General features: G+C 37.8%; 1 protein-coding gene across 5 annotated transcripts in view; it reads right to left on the minus strand.

The window, feature by feature from the left end:
- The window catches only part of PPP2R3A (protein phosphatase 2 regulatory subunit B''alpha), a 222,173-nt gene that overhangs the window by 67,763 nt on the left and 135,429 nt on the right, over positions 1-18,981 (minus strand). For all 5 annotated transcript variants that reach the window (XM_060149794.1, XM_060149793.1, XM_060149797.1 and 2 more), the window contains 2 exons: positions 14,471-14,557; positions 10,439-10,595 (listed from right to left, as the gene is read on the minus strand). In XM_060149794.1, coding sequence (XP_060005777.1) covers positions 10,439-10,595; positions 14,471-14,557 — 244 coding nt within the window. The remainder of the gene's footprint in view (positions 1-10,438; positions 10,596-14,470; positions 14,558-18,981) is intronic.

Below are 18,981 nucleotides of genomic sequence, written 5' to 3' on the forward strand. Positions count from 1 at the left end.
TAATTTGAAAATAAGAGGAAATAGAACAGAAGAGGGCTATATAGGAAAGGCAATGGTATTTAATTCTAAAGCTAAAGTCTTTTTGAACGTCTTTCTTTAGAGTTAGAAAGTTTAAGCTCCTAAAACTTAAGATCATGTTGTCCTATTAAGGACAGATTAGTGGGTGGGCAATTACACAGAGTTTCAGTGGCTCCTGCATTATGCAGGCCTAGATGCCTGCTTTTCTGGACTTCATTCCTTTAACATGCCTCTAATGATTTACTGTATGTGTATATACAATATTTTAGGGCTTAATGAGAACTTGGTTATGCCAGCCAGAGAAGGCGCTTTAGAGCCCACAGCGTTTTGTATGACCTCTGGAGACTAGCTCACGTTATACAGATGATCTGGCCACTGGTAATTAGAAGGTGCATAGCTAACAAGGTTGGCCTGACACCCCTATAAATATCTCCATCTTTATGCTATTCTTGTAACAGGAAGGTATGACTATAGGCATACCTCAGAGATATTGTGGGTTCAGTTCCAGGCCACCTCAATAAAGTGAATATCACAATAAAGTGAGTCGCATGAATTTTTTGGTTTCCCACTGCATATGAGTTATGTTTATTCTATACTATATTCTATTAAGTGTGCAACAGCATTATGTCTTAAAAAATCAATACACATAACTTAATTAAAAATACTTTATTGCTAAAAAATGCTAACCATCATCTGAGTCTTCAGCAAACTGTAATCTCTTTGCTGGCGGAGGGTCTTGCCTCAATGTCGATGGCTGCTGACTGATCAGGGTGCTGGCTGCCGAAGGCTGGGGTGACTGTGGCAATTTCTTAAAATAAGACGACAATGAAATCTGCCACATAGATCGACTCTTCCTTTCGCAAATGATTTCTCTGTTACATGCAGTGCTGTTTGATAGCATTTTATCCACAGCAGAAGTGCTTTCAAAATTGGAGACAATCCTCTCAAAACTTGCTGCTGCTTTATCAACTAAGTTTATATAATATTCTAAGTCCTTTGTTGTCATTTCAACAATCTTCACAGCATCTTTACCAGGAGCAGATTCCATCTCCAGAAACTGCTCTCTTTGCTCATCCATGAGCAGCAACTCATCTGTTAGTTTTATCATGAGATTTGAAGCAAGTCAGTCACATCTTCAGGCTCCTCTTCTAATTCTAGTTCTCTGTCTGTTTCTACCACATCTGCAGTTACTTCCTCCACTGAAGTCTTAAACCCCTCAAAGACATCCATGAGGACTGGAATCAACTTCTTCCAAACTCCTGTTCATGTTGATATTTTGACCTCTTCACATGAATCATGAATGTTCTTAACGGCATCTAGAATGGTGATCCTTTACAGTACGTTTTCAGTGGACTTTGCCCAGATCCATCAAAGGAATCATTACCCATGGTAGCTATAGTCTTATGAAACGTATTTCTTGAGTAAGACTTGAAAGTTGAAACTACTCTTTGATCCATGGGCTGCAGAATGGATGTTGTGTCAGCAAGCATGTAAACAACATTAATCTCATTGTACATCTCCATCAGAGCTCTTGGGTGATCAGATGCATTGTCAATTAGGGTCATTTTTTTTTTTTACATCTTTATTGGAGTATAATTGCTTTACAATGGTGTGTTAGTTTCTGCTTTATAACAAAGTGAATCAGCTATACATATGTTCCCATATCTCTTCCCTCTTGCGTCTCCCTCCCTCCCACCCTCCCTATCCCACCCCTCTAGGTGGTCACAAGCACCGAGCTGATCTCCCTGTGCTATGCGGCTGCTTCCCACTAGCTATCTATTTTACGTTTGATAGTGTATATATATATGTGCATGACACTCTCTCACTTTGTCACAGCCTACCCTTCCCCTTGCCCATGTCCTCAAGTCCATTCTCTAGTAGGTCTGTGTCTTTATTGCTGTCTTACCCCTAGGTTCTTCATGACATTTTTTTTCTTAAATTCCATATGTATGTGTTAGCATACGGTATTTGTCTTTCTGTTTCTGACTTACTTCACTCTGTATGACAGACTCTAGGTCCATCCACCTCATTCCAAAAGCTCAATTTCATTTCTTTTTATGGCTGAGTAATATTCCATTGTATATATGTGCCACATCTTCTTTATCCATTCATCCAAAGATGGACACTTAGGTTGTTTCCATCTCCTAGCTATTGTAAATAGAGCTGCAATGAATATTTAGGTACATGACTCTTTTTGAATTATGGTTTTCTCAGGGTATATGCCCAGTAGTGGGATTGCTGGGTCATATGGTAGTTCTATTTGTAGTTTTTTAAGGAACCTCCATACTGTTCTCCATAGTGGCTGTACCAATTCACATTCCCACCAACAGTGCAAGAGTGTACCTTTTCTCCACACCCTCTCCAGCATTTATTGTTTCTAGATTTTTTGATGATGGCCATTCTGACTGGTGTGAGATAATATCTCATTGTAGTTTTGATTTGCATTTCTCTAATGATTAATGATGTTAAGCATTCTTCCATGTGTTTGTTGGCAGTCCGTATATCTTCTTTGGAGAAATGTCTATTTAGGTCTTCTCCCCATTTTTGGATTGGGTTGTTTGTTTTTTTGTTATTGAGCTGCATAAGCTGGCTGTAAATTTTGGAGATTAATCCTTTGTCAACTACTTCATTTGCAAATATTTTCTCCCATTCTGAGGGTTGTCTTTTGGTCTTGTTTATGGTTTCCTTTTCTGTGCAAAAGCTTTGAAGTTTCATTAGGTCACATTTGTTTATTTTTGTTTTTATTCCCATTTCTCTAGGAGGTGGTCAAAAAGGATCTTGCTGTGATTTATGTCATAGAGTGTTCTGCCTATGTTTTCCTCTAAGAGTTTGACAGTTTCTGGCGTTACATTTAGGTCTTTAATCCATTTTGAGCTTACTTTTGTATATGGTGTTAGAGACTGATCTAATATCATACTTTTACATGTACCTGTCCAATTTTCCCAGCACCACTTATTGAAGAGGCTATCCTTTCTCCACTGTACATTCCTGCCTCCTTTATCAAAGATAAGGTGACCATATGTGTGTGGGTTTATCTCTGGACTTTCTATCCTGTTCCATTGATCTATATTTCTGTTTTTGTGCCAGTGCCATACTGTTTTGATTACTGTAGCTTTGTAGTATAGTCTGAAGTCAGGGAGCCTGATTGCTCAAGCTCCATTATTCGTTCTCAAGATTGCTTTGGTTATTCGGGGTCTTTTGTGTTTCCATACAAATTGTGAAATTTTTTGTTCTAGTTCTGTGAAAAATGCCAGTGGGAGTTTGATAGGGATTGCATTGAATCTGTAGATTGCTTTGGGTAGTAGAGTCATTTTCACAATGTTGATTCTTCCAATCCAAGAACATGGTATATCTCTCCATCTATTTGTATCATCCTTAATTTCTTTCATCAGTGTCTTATAATTTTCTGCATACAGGTCTTTTGTCTCCTTAAGTAGGTTTATTCCTAGATATTTTATTCTTTTTGTTGCAATGGTAAATGGGACTGTTTTCTTGATTACACTTTCAGATTTTTCATCATTAGTGTATAGGAATGCAAGAGATTTCTGTGCATTAATTTTGTATCCTGTTACTTTACCGAATTCATTGATTAGCTCTAGTAGTTTCCTAGTAGCATCTTTAGGATTCTCTATGTACAGTATCATGTCATCTGCAAACAGTGACAGCTTTACTTCTTCTTTTCCGATTTGGATTCTCTTATTTCCTTTTCTTCTCTAATTGCTGTGGCTAAAACTTCCAAAACTGTGTTGAATAAGAGTGGTGAGAGTGGGCAACCTAGTCTTGTTCCTGATCTTAGTGGAAATGCTTTCAGGTTTTCAGCACTGAGGACGATGTTGGCTGTGGGTTTCTCATATATGGCCTTTATTATGTTGAGGAAAGTTCCCTCTATGCCTACTTTCTGCAGGGTTTTTATCATAAATGGGTGTTGAATTTTGTCAAAAGCTTTCTCTGCATCTATTGAGATGACCATATGGTTTTTCTCCTTCAATTTGTTAATATGGTGTATCACACTGATTGATTTGCGTATATTTAAGAATCCTTGCATGCCTGGAATAAACCCCACTTGATCATGGTGTATGATCCTTTTAATGTGCTGTTGGATTCTCTTTGCTAGTATTTTGTTGAGGATTTTTGCATCTATGTTCATCAGTGATATTGGCCTGTAGTTTTCTTTCTTTGTGACATCCTTCTCTGGTTTTGGTATCAGGGTGATGATGGTCTTGTAGAATGAGTTTGGAAGTGTTCCTCCCTCTGCTATATTTTGAAAGAGTTTGAGAAGGATAGGTGTTAGCTCTTCTCTAAATGTTTGATAGAATTCCCCTGTGAAGCCATCTGGTCCTGGGCTTTTGTTTGTTGGAAGGTTTTTAATCAGTTTCCATTTCAGTGCTTGTGATTGGCCTGTTCTAATTTTCTATTTCTTCCTGATTCAGTCTTGGCAGTTGTGCATTTCTAAGAATTTGTCCATTTCTTCCAGGTTGTCCATTTTATTGGCATAGAGTTGCTTGTAGTAATCTCTCATGATCTTTTGTATTTCTGTAGTGTCAGTTGTTACTTCTCCTTTTCCAATTCTAATTCTATTGATTTGAGTCTTCTCCCTTTTTTTCGTGATGAGTCTGGCTAATGGTTTATCAATTTTGTTTATCTTCTCAAAGAACCAGCTTTTAGTTTTATTGATCTTTGCTATCGTTTCCTTCATTTCTTTTTCATTTATTTCTCATCTGATCTTTATGATTTCTTTCCTTCTGCTAACTTTGGGGTTTTTTTGTTCTTCTTTCTCTAATTGCTTTAGGTGCAAGGTTAGGTTGTTTATTCGAGATGTTTCCTGTTTCTTAAGGTAGGATTGTATTGCTATAAACTTCCCTCTTAGAACTGCTTTTGCTGCATCCCATAGGCTTTGGGTCATCGTGTCTCCATTGTCATTTGTTTCTAGGTGTTTTTTGATTTCCTCTGATTTCTTCAGTGATCACTTCGTTATTAAGTAGTGTATTGTTTAGCCTCCATGTGTTTGTATTTTTTACAGATCTTTTCCTGTAACTGATATCTAGTCTCATAGCGTTGTGGTCAGAAAAGATACTTGATACAATTTCAATTTTCTTAAATTTACCAAGGCTTGATTTGTGACCCAAGATATGATCTATCCTGGAGAATGTTCCATGAGCACTTGAGAAAAATGTGTATTCTGTTGTTTTTGGATGGAATGTCCTATAAATATCAATTAACTCCATCTCGTTTAATGTATCATTTAAAGCTTGTGTTTCCTTATTTATTTTCATTTTGGATGATCTGTCCATTGGTGAAAGTGGGGTGTTAAAATCCCCTACTATGAATGTGTTACTGTCGATTTCCCCTTTTATGGTTGTCAGTATTTGCCTTATGTATTGAGGTGCACCTATGTTGGGTGCATAAATATTTACAATTGTTATATCTTCCTCTTGGATCAATCCCTTGATCATTATGTAGTGTCCTTCTTTGTCTCTTCTAATTGTCTTTATTTTAAAGTCTATTTTGTCTGATATGAGAATTGCTACTCCAGGTTTCTTTTAGTTTCTATTTGCATGGAATATCTTTTTCCATCCCCTCACTTTGTCTGTATGTGTCTCTAGGTCTGAAGTGGGTCTCTTGTAGACAGCATATATATGGGTCTTGTTTTTGTATCCATTCAGCCAGTCTGAGTCTTTCGGTGGGAGCATTTAATACATTTACATTTAAGGTAATTATCGACATGTATGTTCCTATTCCCATTTTTATAATTGTTTTGGGTTTGTCATTATAGGTCTTTTCCTTCTCTTGTGTTTCTTGCCTAGAGAAGATCCTTTAGCATTTGTTGTAAAACTGGTTTGGTGTTGCTGAGCTCTCAGCTTTTGCTTGTCTGTAAAGGTTTTAATTTCTCCATCAAATCTGAATGAGATCCTCGCTGGGTAGAGTAATCTTGGTTGTAGGTTTTTCTCCTTCATCACTTTAAATATGTCCTGCCAGTCCCTTCTGGCTTGCAGAGTTTCTACTGAAAGATCAGCTGTTAACCTTATGGGGATTCCCTTGTGTGTTATTTGTTATTTTTCCCTTGCTGCTTTTAATATATTTTCATTGTATTCAATTTTTGACAGTTTCATTAATATGTGTCTTGGCGTGTTTCTCCTTGGATTTATCCTGTATGGGACACTCTGTGCTTCCTGGACTTGATTAACTTTCCCATATTAGGGAAGTTTTCAACTATAATCTCTTCAAATATTTTCTCAGTCCCTTTCTTTTTCTGTTCTTCTTCTGGAACCCCTATAATTCAAATGTTGGTGTGTTTAATGTTGTCCCAGAGGTCTCTGAGACTGTCCTCAGTTCTTTTCATTTTTTTTTCTTTATTCTGCTCTGCAGTAGTTATTTCCACTATTTTATCTTCCAGGTCACTTATCCGTTCTTCTGCCTCATTTATTGTGCTGTTCATCATTGCTTGTTTCATCTTTAGTTCTTCTAGGTCCTTGTTAAATGTTTCTTGCATTTTCTCTATTTCCAAGATTTTGGATCATCTTTACTATCATTATTCTGAATTCTTTTTCAGGTAGACTGCCTATTTCCTCTTCATTTGTTAGGTCTGGTGGGTTTTTATCTTCCTCCTTCATCTGCTGTGTGCTTTTCTGTCTTCTCATTTTGCTTATCTTACGGTGTTTGGGGTCTCCTTTTTGCAGGCTGCAGGTTCGTAGTTCCCGTTCTGTTTGGTGTCTGTCCCCAGTGGCTAAAGTTGGTTCAGTGGGTTGTGTAGGCTTCCTGGTGGAAGGGACTAGTGCCTGTGTTCTGGTGAATGAGGCTGGATCTTGTCTTTCTGGTGGGCACGTCCACGTCTGGTGGTGTGTTTTGGGGTGTCTGTGGACTTATTATGATTTTAGGCAGCCTCTCTGCTAATGGTTGGGGTTGTGTTCCTGTCTTGCTAGTTGTTTGGCATAGGGTTTCCAGCACTGTAGCTTGATGGTCGTTGAGTGTAGATGGGTGTTGGTGTTGAGATGGAGATCTCAGGGAGATTTTTGCCATTTGATATTACATGGAGCTGGGAGGTCTCTTATGGACCAGTGTCCTGAAGTTGGCTCTCCCACCTCAGAGGCATAGCAGTGACTCCTGGCTGCAGCACCAAGAGCCTTTCATCCACATGGCTCAGAATAAAAGGGAGAAAAAGTAGAAAGAAAGAAAGAGCATAAAAGAAAATAAAATAAAGTAAGGTAAAATAAATAAAGTTATTAAAATAAAAAAACAATTAAGAAAAAAAATTTTTTAAGTAGTAAAAAAAAAAAAAGTGGACCTAGGATAAATGGTGAAAGCAAAGCTATACAGACAAAATCACACAAAGAAGCATACACATACACACTCAAAAAAGAGGAAAAGGGGAAAAAATAATAAATCTTGCTCTCAAAGTCCACCTCCTCAATTTGGGATGAATCATTGTCTATTCAGGTATTCCACAGATGCAGGGTACATCAAGTTGATTGTGTAGATTTAATCCGCTGCTCCTGAGGCTGCTGGGAGAGATTTCCCTTTCTCTTCTTTGTTCACACAGCTCCCGGGGTTCAGCTTTGGATTTGGCCCTGCCTTGGCGTGTAGGTTGCCAGAGTGCGTCTGTTCTTCGCTGAGACAGGACGGGGTTAAAGGAGCCGCTGATTCAAGGGCTCTGGCTCACTCAGGCCGGGGGGAGGGCGGGGTGTGGATGCTGGGCGAGCCTGCTGTGTTAGAGGCTGGCAGGACATTGTACCAACCTGAGGCGCGCCGTGCGTTCTCCTGGGGAAGTTGTCCCTGGATCCCGGGACCCTGGCAGTGGCGGGCTGCACAGGCTCCCCAGAAGGAGGTGTGGAGAGTGACCTGTGTTCGCACACAGGCTTCTTGGTAGCGGCAGCAGCAGCCTTAGCGTCTCATGCCCATCTCTGGGATCCGCGCTTTTAGCCGTGGCTCGCGCCCGTCTCTGGAGCTCCTTTAAGCAGCACTCTTAATCCCCTCTCCTCGCGCACCAGGAAACAAAGAGGCAAGAAAAAGTCTCTTGCCTCTTCCACAGGTCCAGACTTTTTCCCGGACTCCCTCCCGGCTAGCTGTGGTGCACTAACCCCTTCATGCTGTGTTCACACCGCCAGTCCTCTCCAATCAGGGTCATATTTTGAAAGGAATCTTTTTTTCCTGAGCAGTAGGTCTCGACAGTGGGCTTAAAATATTTAGAAAACCATGTTGTAATCAGATGTGCTGTCATCCACGGTTTGTTGTACCATTTGTAAAGCACAGGCAGAAGAGATTTAGCATAATTCTTAAGGGCTGTAGGATTTTTGGAATGGTAAGTGAGCGCTGGCTTCAACTTAGTCACCACCTGCATTGCATTAGCCCCTAACGAGAGAGTCAGCCTGTCCTTTGATGCTTTGAAGCCAGGCACTGACTTCTCCTCTCTAGCTATGAAAGTCCTAGATGGCTTTTCCTTCCAATAGAAAGCTGTTTCATCTACATTGAAACTCTGATGGTTAGTGTAGCCACTTTCATTATCTTAGCTAGATCTTCTGGGTAACTTGCTGCTTCACCGTGTACTTTCATATTATAGAGATGGCTTCTTTCCTTAAACCTCATGAACCAACCTCTGCTAGTTTCAAACTTTTCTTCTGAAGCTCCCTTACCTCTCTCAGTCTTCACAGAATTGAAGAGAGTTAGGGCCTTGCTCTGGATTAGGCTCTGGCTTAAGGGAATGTTGTAGCTGGTGTGGTTTTCTATCCAGACTACTAAAACTTTCTACGTATCAGCAAAGAAGGCTGTTTCACTTTTTTTTTTTTCTTAACCACATCATGCAGCTTGTGGGATCTTAGTTCCCCAACCAGGGATTGAACCTGGGCAGTGAAAGCACCAAGTCCTAACCACTAGACAGCCAGGTAATTCCCAGTTTCACTTTCTTATTCATGTGTTCACTGGAATAGCACTTTTAATTTCCTTTGAGAGCTTTTCCTTCACATTCATTCACTACTTGGCTAACTGTTGGCACAAGAGGCCTAGCTTTCAGCCTGTCCTTGCTTTCAACGTGCCTTCCCCTCTAAGCTTTCTAGCTTTTGATTTAAAGTGAGAGATGTGCCACTCTCCCTTTTACTTGGACACTTAGAGGCCACTGTAGGGCTATTAATTTGCCTAATTTCAATATTGTTGTGTCTCAGGGAATATGGAGGCCCGACACAAACAACAGTTATCAATTAAGCTTGCTGTCATACAGGTGTGGTTCATGGTCCCCCAAAACTATTACAATAGTAACATCAAAGATCACTGATCACAGATCACCATAAAAAATATAACAATAATGAAAACGTTTTGAAATATTGTGAGAATTACCAAAATGTGACACAGAGACATGAAGTGAACAAATACTGCTGGAAAAATGGCACCGATAGACTTGCTCAATGCAGGGCTGCCCCAAACATTCAATTTGTAAAAAATGCTCTATCTGCAAAATTCAATAAAGCAAAGTATAATAAAACGAGGTACATCTGTACTTGAAGGAAGAATACAATACTAAAATGCTTGTTTATCAAATAAGTACAATTTAGTATTTCCTCTTGATGCCTGGTTGGCACCTGAGTTTTGTGAGCTAGAACTCTGTTTCTTAAAATGGAAAGTTCTATGAAAACTGACATATAGAATGAACCTTTTCTTAAGATGTATACTACTAGTCACAGATATACCATATATCAGAAGCAAAATTCAAAGTATTTATTTAAGATTTGTACTTTGCTACATCTAAAAGGCTTATTAAAAAAATCCACAGTATCTGAGAAGACATTTAAGAACAGAACAGGGACAATCTTATGAGAGAAGAATGAATCAATGTATCTTGGTGCTTGGTTAAGAATATTAAATCAGCAGGAAACAGGTTCTAAGTTTACTACTGATCAAAATGAAGTAAGAAGGGTAATATCATGTAATATGTAATTTTTTGTTTTCTGACAAAAGAAAGCACACAAAATTCACCTGCAGAGAAAATACCTTTTCTAGAACTAAATGCCAGAAAAGGTTTTATGAATCCTTGAAAACACTGGCAAGTTAGAAACATCATTTTCATCCTTGGTTGTTTATAAATACTGTAAAATGAGAATTTATAAAGGTGTATATACATTCTCTTTCAAATAAACTTTACATAGATGTGGTTCTTATTCAGTTCATCACCAGAAAATAAGCATCACTATAAAGACTCACCCATTCATCAAAACTAAGACTCTAATTTCTTACTTACCTCCAAACCCCTCCTAAATCTGGTTTCTAAATAAAAAATTAGTACCTTCACTCATTTCTACTTAAAAATTCTTGGCCCTTTCAAGAGGACTTGATTAGATACAGGATTTAAGAAATGGGAATTCCCCATAATGAATGAGCACAATTTAACTCTTGCCTTCTTCAAAATAGTAAAGTCAACATCCATAGAAACACTCACCCTGGTCATTGTATCGAGACAGATCGGCCTGGCTGACGTAGAGGTCATGATCACTATCTAGTTCCCAGAATTTACAATAAATAACATAGAAGTGTTCATAGGAGAAATAATCTGTGATTTGGTTTATATCTTCCTCTTCTTCCAAAAGTGCTAGAGTCTGAAATGGTATGAATAGAAGGATTAATTTATTTTAAAAATATGAAGACCCAGCTTTGGCCATTATATAGATCCCAGTTAAGTTTTACTCTAAACTGAATTAAAAATTTTGGTTTTGGTACCAAACCAGGAAATTTAGTAGGCAACCTCATCCTACCTTTTAATCAATTGATCAACCTATAAGCATTTATGTGCTCTGTAATATTCTTAGCAAAGACTTAGATGCTACGGAGGATTTAAAAGCAGGGAAAGGGAAGAGCTATCACCAAGGGGACTGCAGCCTATCAGAGGTCCCCAGACTAGCAAGCACAGAACAATCAGACAACAGACTTTTAATTACATGGCCATAAACTCACATTACTTTTAACTTTTCAAAGTTAAAAGACTGATCTTCTATCTATTCTATTATGAAGAGTGGGCATCCACATGCAGGGTTTGGTTTTGTAATGGCATCAAGTTTACCATAAAGGTGACTTATTTATACCACTGTGATAGTGTGGGGTAGCCTGGCATAGAAGGCATGGAGGGTAGAGCTGCAGGGCCCTGAGCTGGAAATAAGCCTGGGTCTCCCCTGACTCACTGTGTGCCCCTAGGGAAAACACCAGAAACAGTGATTTTTGAGCCCAGAATTCTTATAATAAGCCAAATTATCATATAAGTGGGCAGATAAATGAAGATGTTTTTAGAAAGAGTCAGAAAAAAGATAAACCATAAGGAAACTTAGGAAATAGAAAAAACAAAGTGAGATGACAGAAATAAGACAAGATATATCAACAGTCACAACAAAGGTAAATGAGTTAAATATCCCTATTAAAAGATTTTCAGATTGAGAATAAAACCCAAACCCCAAAAGCAGATCTAGGTATATACTGTCCATTAAGAGAGAAGTCTGAAGTAAAATTTAAAAGCAAGGTTAAAACATGTACTAGCTAAATCTTAAAAAGAAAATAAAATGGAATTTTGGATTTCCAGTATTTACATTTTAGAAAATAATTTTTATCAAAGTAATACTCTTGTATTATGAAATAGTCATCTTTCTTATAATGTTTTTCACCTTGAATTCCAAATTATGGTAAAAGCCACTCAATGAAAGATTTTGCAGCCAGTAAAAATTACAAAGTCTATATAGAAACAAAGGAAAATCATGACATGGTAAGTGCAAAATACAGGATATAAGATTGTACACATTAAGAACTATATTATATTCTAAAATCCAAATATGCATATGAATGAGACTAGACGAACACATACAAGAATATTAGTTTTATTAGGGTGGTAAAATATGCTTTTTCTTCTGTTTTCCAAACTTGCTTGTAATTTTTTTTTATAAGATGCTCTTTAATGTGTATAAATGTACACACAGAATATGTACAATAAAACAAATATCTTGAGAAGCAGGGAGCTCTCATTTTCATCTACTGGACTGTCATAAAATGAAAAAAATGAATAACTTCTGCTGTTGGTGAGTATGTACATTTAAGTATGAACTAGTGCAGGCATTTAGTAGGGTAACTTGGCAGGATCTATCAAATTAAAAATGCACATGCCGGGCTTCCCGGGTGGTGCAGTGGTTGAGACTCCGCCTGCCGATGCAGGGGACATGGGTTCGTGCCCCGGTCCGGGAAGATCCCACATGCCGTGGAGCGGCTGAGCCCGTGAGCCATGGCCACTGAGCCTGCACGTCCGGAGCCTGTGCTCCGCAATGGGAGAGGCCACAACAGTGAGAGGCCCACGTACTGCAAAAAAAAAAAAAGCACATGCCATTTGATCCAGGATTTTCCCTCCAGTACTCTATTTTAGAGAAATTCTTAGTCATATACACACAAGAGGAAAGTATAAGGATGTTCACTGCATTATTGTAATAGGGAGATAATGAAAGCGAATTGAACATATTCAGTAGAGAAGTATGTAATTACAGTACAGCCATGCCAGATTACACAATAGTTAAAGGAATGAGATAGATTTATATGAATGGAAATGAAAAAACATCAAGACATACTGTTAAGTTAAAAAAAGTTAACAGAATAAGTATGGTCTCACATATTAAAAATAATTCAAAAAAGCAGCCACACGGAACAAAACTATATACTCCACACATACAATATATACTCCACACACACACACACACACACACACACATATACAGAGGAATAAAACCACAGATAACATGGGTTCCCTCTGGTAAAGGGAGTGAAATGGCAGGGGGAAGAGATAGTGACCTCTGCTTATTATTCTATATATGTTTATGTTATTTGAATATTTTATGAGCATACTTTCATGTACTAAGAGGAAGACTAAGGAGAGGGGTAGGGAAGAAAATAGAGGGAAGCAGAACACTTGAGTTCTATTTCCAGTTCAACCACTTATTTTGCTGTGTGATCTTATCCAAGTCATTCAACCATATGAATTTTACCATCAGTAAAAAAAATATGGATTATAATAATGATCTAGAAATACAAAACTCTAATATGCTTCAGGAATGTGAGGGATTATTATCATTTTTAAAAAATTAATTTATTTTTGGCTGCATTGGGTCTTTGTTGCTGCACGTGGGCTTTCTCTAGTTGTGGGTAGTGGGGGCTACTCTTTGTTGCAGTGTGTGAGCTTCTCTTGCTGTGGAGCACAGGCTTTAGGCATGCGGGCTTCAGTAGTTGTGGCTCATGGGACTCTAGAGAGCAGGCTCAGTAGTTGTGGCGCACAGGCTTAGTTGCTCTGCGGCATGTGGGATTCTCCCGGACCAGGGCTCAAACCCGTGTCCCCTGCATTGGCAGGCAGATTCTTAACCACTGTGTCACCAGGGAAGCCCCTATCATTCTTAAGGTGTAAGGAAGGCCTTTTTAATGGAATTCTTGCCATCTCAACCCATACCACATTACCTCTTGAGAGCCCAGGCAGACACCAGGTGTTCAGTAAATATTAATAATGACCGTGATGATGACTTTTCATTTATTAGAATAAAAAGTGTTTGCATATTTATTATGGTTTGCTAATTTTGCCAAGTCTTCATTACTTTGTCTGTCCCAGATGAAGATGGGAAAAACAGAGTGTAAATAAGGTTGTATTATTTGCTTAAGCTTCATTTAGTATGATTTACTTAAAGTAAAATATTTCATTTCCTTTCAAGTGTGACCAATTCTACTTTCTTTAGGTTAATAGAAGATCTTGAACAATCGGGCATGAAGATTGCCTCGGTTAAAGGCTCCCACTAGTGGTCAGTACTTTCTCATTTGGTAAAATAAATAAAATAATTGAATGAAATGCATTCTTTCTTAAAAGGAATTTTTAGTATTTTTCTCTAGCAGGAGATGGATAAAGAGTCACTGCTAAAAGGAACAAGTTGAAATTCCTCCATTTCTTTTGCAAGGCCCTTCCCAACCTGGCCCTGTCTCACCCCTCAGGCCTCATCACTGGTCACTCTCCTTGGAGCCTGTGGCCACTTAAGACTGTTCTGCAGTTCCTGAACGGGCCACTTTCATGCTTCTGGGCCTTTGTTTATGCTGCTTCCTCTATCTGGAATCCCCTTTTCTTTTGATTTCTTTATCTTGGTAAACTCCTGATATCTCTAAGGTCAAGATCACATGCCAGTCCTACTGTGAAGCCTTCACTGCATGTTTATGATATATTTCCGTGGAATTTTTCAAGTCAGGTGTGGCTGTCTGTGCCCTTTTCTCTTTTGCTCCACAGTGCATGCCCTGATGCAAAAATTTCTTGTTATTCATCTTTGTTCCCCCAACACCTTCCAGGTATCTGATAACTGCTTAATGACTGAAAGTAGTGACAGGGCTTTGCACATAATAAGCACTCAAATATTTGTTAAATGAAGTAAGATTATTATTTAAATTGCTCCTTATGTATGAATTTCAATGAGAGGCATACTTGCAAAAAGTTGCTTTTTCTTATCTCTGTTGCAGTAATTTTTCCACTCCAAGATCTGTTGACTGTGTAGAATATTCTCTGAATAACCTGGTTCCAAAAGGAAAACAAAACCAAATAAAAACATTAAAGATATCTATTACTTTATCAAAGGCCATCTTATGAACATTTCTTTGAACCAAGCTAAGTTTTGGCCTTTTGATTATATCAAGTGTAATTTCTAGTAAAAATTAATACTATATTAAAAAAGTCTACATCCATATAGTTTGCATCTGCCCTTATAATTCTGAGAATAAAAAAATTCCTTTGCTCACAAGTCGGCATTTCCCAGGTGCCTACATGTCACTCATTTTTACCTCTCATATAGGGATTCAAGTAGTGCTTATTAGGCTAGATGTTTCTGGAAGGCATATGAGGTGGGAAATCTGCACTGGGGTGGCTTAACAATTACTGGGTCAGAAGAATGGCTGCCAATATGGTATGATTCAAGAGGGCATATTCTGGTTATTATAGCCTTATCCATTGGAGTTTTGAAGACTTCTGAACTCTCTCTGGAAACTCAGATACATCTGGGATAGTTTATATCCCGAGTCCTTATTTAGGCATGAACAGTTTTGTTACTAACTAGTGTTTTAATAAGTTTAACAAAGGTGAAACTCTGGAGAAGACCCTGGACAAGATGGGAGAGAAGGAGGATGGGTAGCAAAGGTGTCTGAAATTGAGGATGTATGTGCTGTTGTGTAGGGGAGGACTGGAGAAGGAAGACAGGCTGCAATCCTGGAGGTAGGAGGCCACAGTGCATTCTTAACACTTTTACCTGGGGTTATTTCCACCCATTTAATTTGCACTTGACTTATTAGGGTTTTTTTCTTTTTTTTCTTTTCTTCTTCGAAAGGAAGCAAGGGTGAGAAGAGCAGTTAAGCAGCTTTTTTAGTACTTCAGCTTTAGGGTTTTTTTTGTTTTTTTTTTTTTCAGCTTTAGTTTTGATTATCTAATGATACGGAAATCCTGTAACCTTGGTGGTTTTTAATCATAGAAGAGGTTAGATCCCCTTTTTAGGCTATTTTAGTGCAAGAAGAACAAAAAAGAGAAGACATTTGGACATCTATCCTAAGAGTAGGCCTAATGAGGAACCAAACCACTATTCTGTTTCTGGATTCCTTATCAAAGAGAGTCATTCCCAAAAATAACAGGAAAAAAGTAGCCTCAGGATGAAGGTCCAGACTTGTGCTGCCCGGCACGCCTCACCCCATCTCGCTACCAGTGCTAACTCCCCCGACCCTTCAGCATCTAGCTCAGTTACCAACTCCATAGGAAGCCCCAGCACAGGCACTTGGGTCGAGCTGTCTTCTGTGCTCCTGATGTCACCTGAGTCTCCTTCGGTCATCCTGTGGTTATATTCTCAACACAGGTACACCTGATTGTCATCACCTCCAAATTCTAAGGAACCTGATCTCTTTTCACTTGCATCCCAGTGCCTGATATGTTGCTCTGCCTATATCATCAGGTGGTCAATAACTGCATGATAATTTAAAAAACTGAGGTATAATTAACATACATTATATTAGTTTTAGGTGTACAACATAATGATTTGATATTTGTATATATTGTGAAATAATCGCCACAATAAGTCTAGTGAACATCCGTTTCCACAGTTACAGAATTTTTCTTTCTTGTGATGAGAACTTTTAAGATTTACTTTCTTGGTAACTTTCAAATATTCAGTTAGTATTATGAACTATAGTCACCATGCTGTAAATTACATCCCCATGACTAATTTATTTTACAACTGGAAGTTTATACCTTTTGATTCCCTTCTCCCCACCTCCTGCCTCTGGCAGCTCCCAATCTGTTCTCTGTGTTTGTGAGCGTTCTTTTTTTTTTTTTTAAGATTTATATCATACAGTATTTGTCTTTCTCTGACTTATTTCACTTAGCATAATGCCCTCAAGGTCCATCCATGGTGTTGCAAATGGCAGGATTTCACTCTTTTTTTATGGCTGAGCAATATTCCATTGTATTCCACATCTTTATCCATTCATCTGTGGATGAACACTTAGGTTGTTTCCATTTATTGGCTATTATAAATAATGACACAGTAACACAGGGGTGCATGTATCTTTTCAAGTTACTGTTTCCATTTCCTTTGTATAAATACCCAGAAGCAGAATTGCTGGATCATACAGTAATTCTATTTTAGTTTTTTTGAGGAACCTCCATTGGCTGCACCAATTTACATTCCCACCAAGACTGCACATGAGTTCCCTTTTTCCCACATCCTTGTTATTTCTTGTCTTTTTGATGATAGCCATTCTAACAAGTGTGAGGTGATATCTCACTTTAGTTTTGATTTGAATTTCCCTGATTAGTAATGTTGAACATCTTTTCATGTACCTGTTGGCCATCTGTATATCTTCTTTGGAAAATTGCTTGATAAATTAATGAGATTGGAAAGCTGTGTGACAAAGACTTTCATGTTATATTTGTGATAGAGACATATGGGTTGGATTCATAGCTAATTGAATAACTCTATCCAGAGTTTTGAACAGCAGATGGATACTAACCTAGGAAAGTTCTCTAATTAATATTTTACATAAAATCAGTACTGTTGTCTATGATTTATAGATAGATTGCATATAAGATGTACAGAAAATATAAAACAGGGAACTGTATACAAAATTATTGTGAAAGATACTACTAATGTAGTTGTGTTTACTCTTGAGGAAAAAATAAGACTACAGTATGGATGTGACCATGATCTGAATGGTTATCAGGTGGAATAAGAAGTTGATTTGTTTTGTACTGCATCAGAGGGTAGAAATAGAACTGGAACTACTAGAATTACTGGATAGAAATGCCCTTACTGGTTAGAAATGCTTCAATGTAAACAAGAGTTTCCTAACATTAGCCTTATGAAGCAATGGGTTGTATGAAGTAGTGAGGTTTCTTCTCACCACAATTATTTAGGCAGAAGCTCACAGGATTCCGTGTTAGGTGGGAGCTGGGACTAGCTGGTGTCTACAACTTCTCTACTGGCCCCAGTCACTCAGACTCTGAGTGAGGTGCTTCAGGGCAGAGAATGTGTTTTATTCAACACTGTATTTTTAGCACTAGCTTCACAAAAGTTCCTATAAAAAAGATGGAGGATTTTAGGCCAGAAATTATATATATGAAAATAAAAATTAAGAATATCTCTTATCATAGTTCCATGTCTTCGCTCTCAAGTTAAAGTCAATTTCAATACATATTATTACACCAAACTTTTCTTTGTTGCACATTATTAGATTTTTGTCCTTATTTCTTGATTTTGAACGTAAATTTATATTAAAGTCTAAGTTTCCTGTCTGTCTAAATTTTGTATATATATACCCCTCAAATATTTTATATTACTTATGGAGGTACTATATAACACTTAAAATTATATAACTTTAATCTGTATTTATTTTTATTTTATTCTTTTCTTCATCTTTTGTTCTTTTGAGAGAATTTTTAAAATTCATAAACATTTTGAATGTTAAGTAATTTCCTATTTTTAGCCTCTGCTAACCTATTTGTCTCATACTGTAATAAAATGTACCTGTATTCCATTTTTCCATAGCCTAAATCTCCTTATTCAGTGGCCCCTTACATCAGCACATTTATTGGTTTCCACACAACTGATTCATCATTTTAGCTTATCGAGGTAGGGGCACCATCTAGTGGTGAGAGCATGTAACTGCTGGTTCTACATTAATTACAGTTGTTTTTTTCCCCCCTAACTTTTTTGGTCTACCAGTTTTAGGTTTTTAAAAAGAAATTAATCAAAAATTTAAAAATATCAAAAAAATGTAAAAATTAATAATACTAAGAATAACTGTTTACTATCAGTGAGAGAAATGAAATTTGATAATTTTTCACCAAGGAATCTCTAGTCAACTTGACAATTTGAATTGTAAGTCAGTCTCCTTTCTTTTTCTTTATATCTACTGAAGTGGAAACCTCTAATTCACAAGTAGAGGTCACCAGGAATAGAAGTATGTGTTTGGTGGTTCTGTCAGAGTTTTTGATAAGCAGATCAAATGCAGACACAGAAATTACAGAGAGATTGCTCTTTGTAGATGACTTTAATGCACATGAACAACTCAATGCTGGAAGCCTGGCTCTTCTATTAGGCGGTGTGTGTGTGTGTGTGTGTGTGAATGGGTTACTGATCCACTCTAGTTACTATGGCTCTGAAAAGTATTTCTTCATGGTCTTCTGCAGAACTTGGACTTAAACAAAACTATCTAATAAAAATGATTTCTTTCTCTGTCAAGAGGAAACGTTCTCAAGGGGAAAGAGTTAAGCTATTAGTGATGAGCAGTTTCCACCAGTTTAGCCATTTTAGGAAATATCACTACCTTGTCCTCAACAATGAAAATCCTGACATTTCAGCCTGGAGTGATAGATTCAGGCCAATCAAGACACTGAATACACCACTAAGACACCATCTGAGCAAGCCACAGAAATATCTTTACTGCCAGCACGAATATCAC

Source organism: Lagenorhynchus albirostris, chromosome 5 (genome assembly GCF_949774975.1).
Source record: "Lagenorhynchus albirostris chromosome 5, mLagAlb1.1, whole genome shotgun sequence".
Taxonomy (NCBI): domain Eukaryota; kingdom Metazoa; phylum Chordata; class Mammalia; order Artiodactyla; family Delphinidae; genus Lagenorhynchus; species Lagenorhynchus albirostris.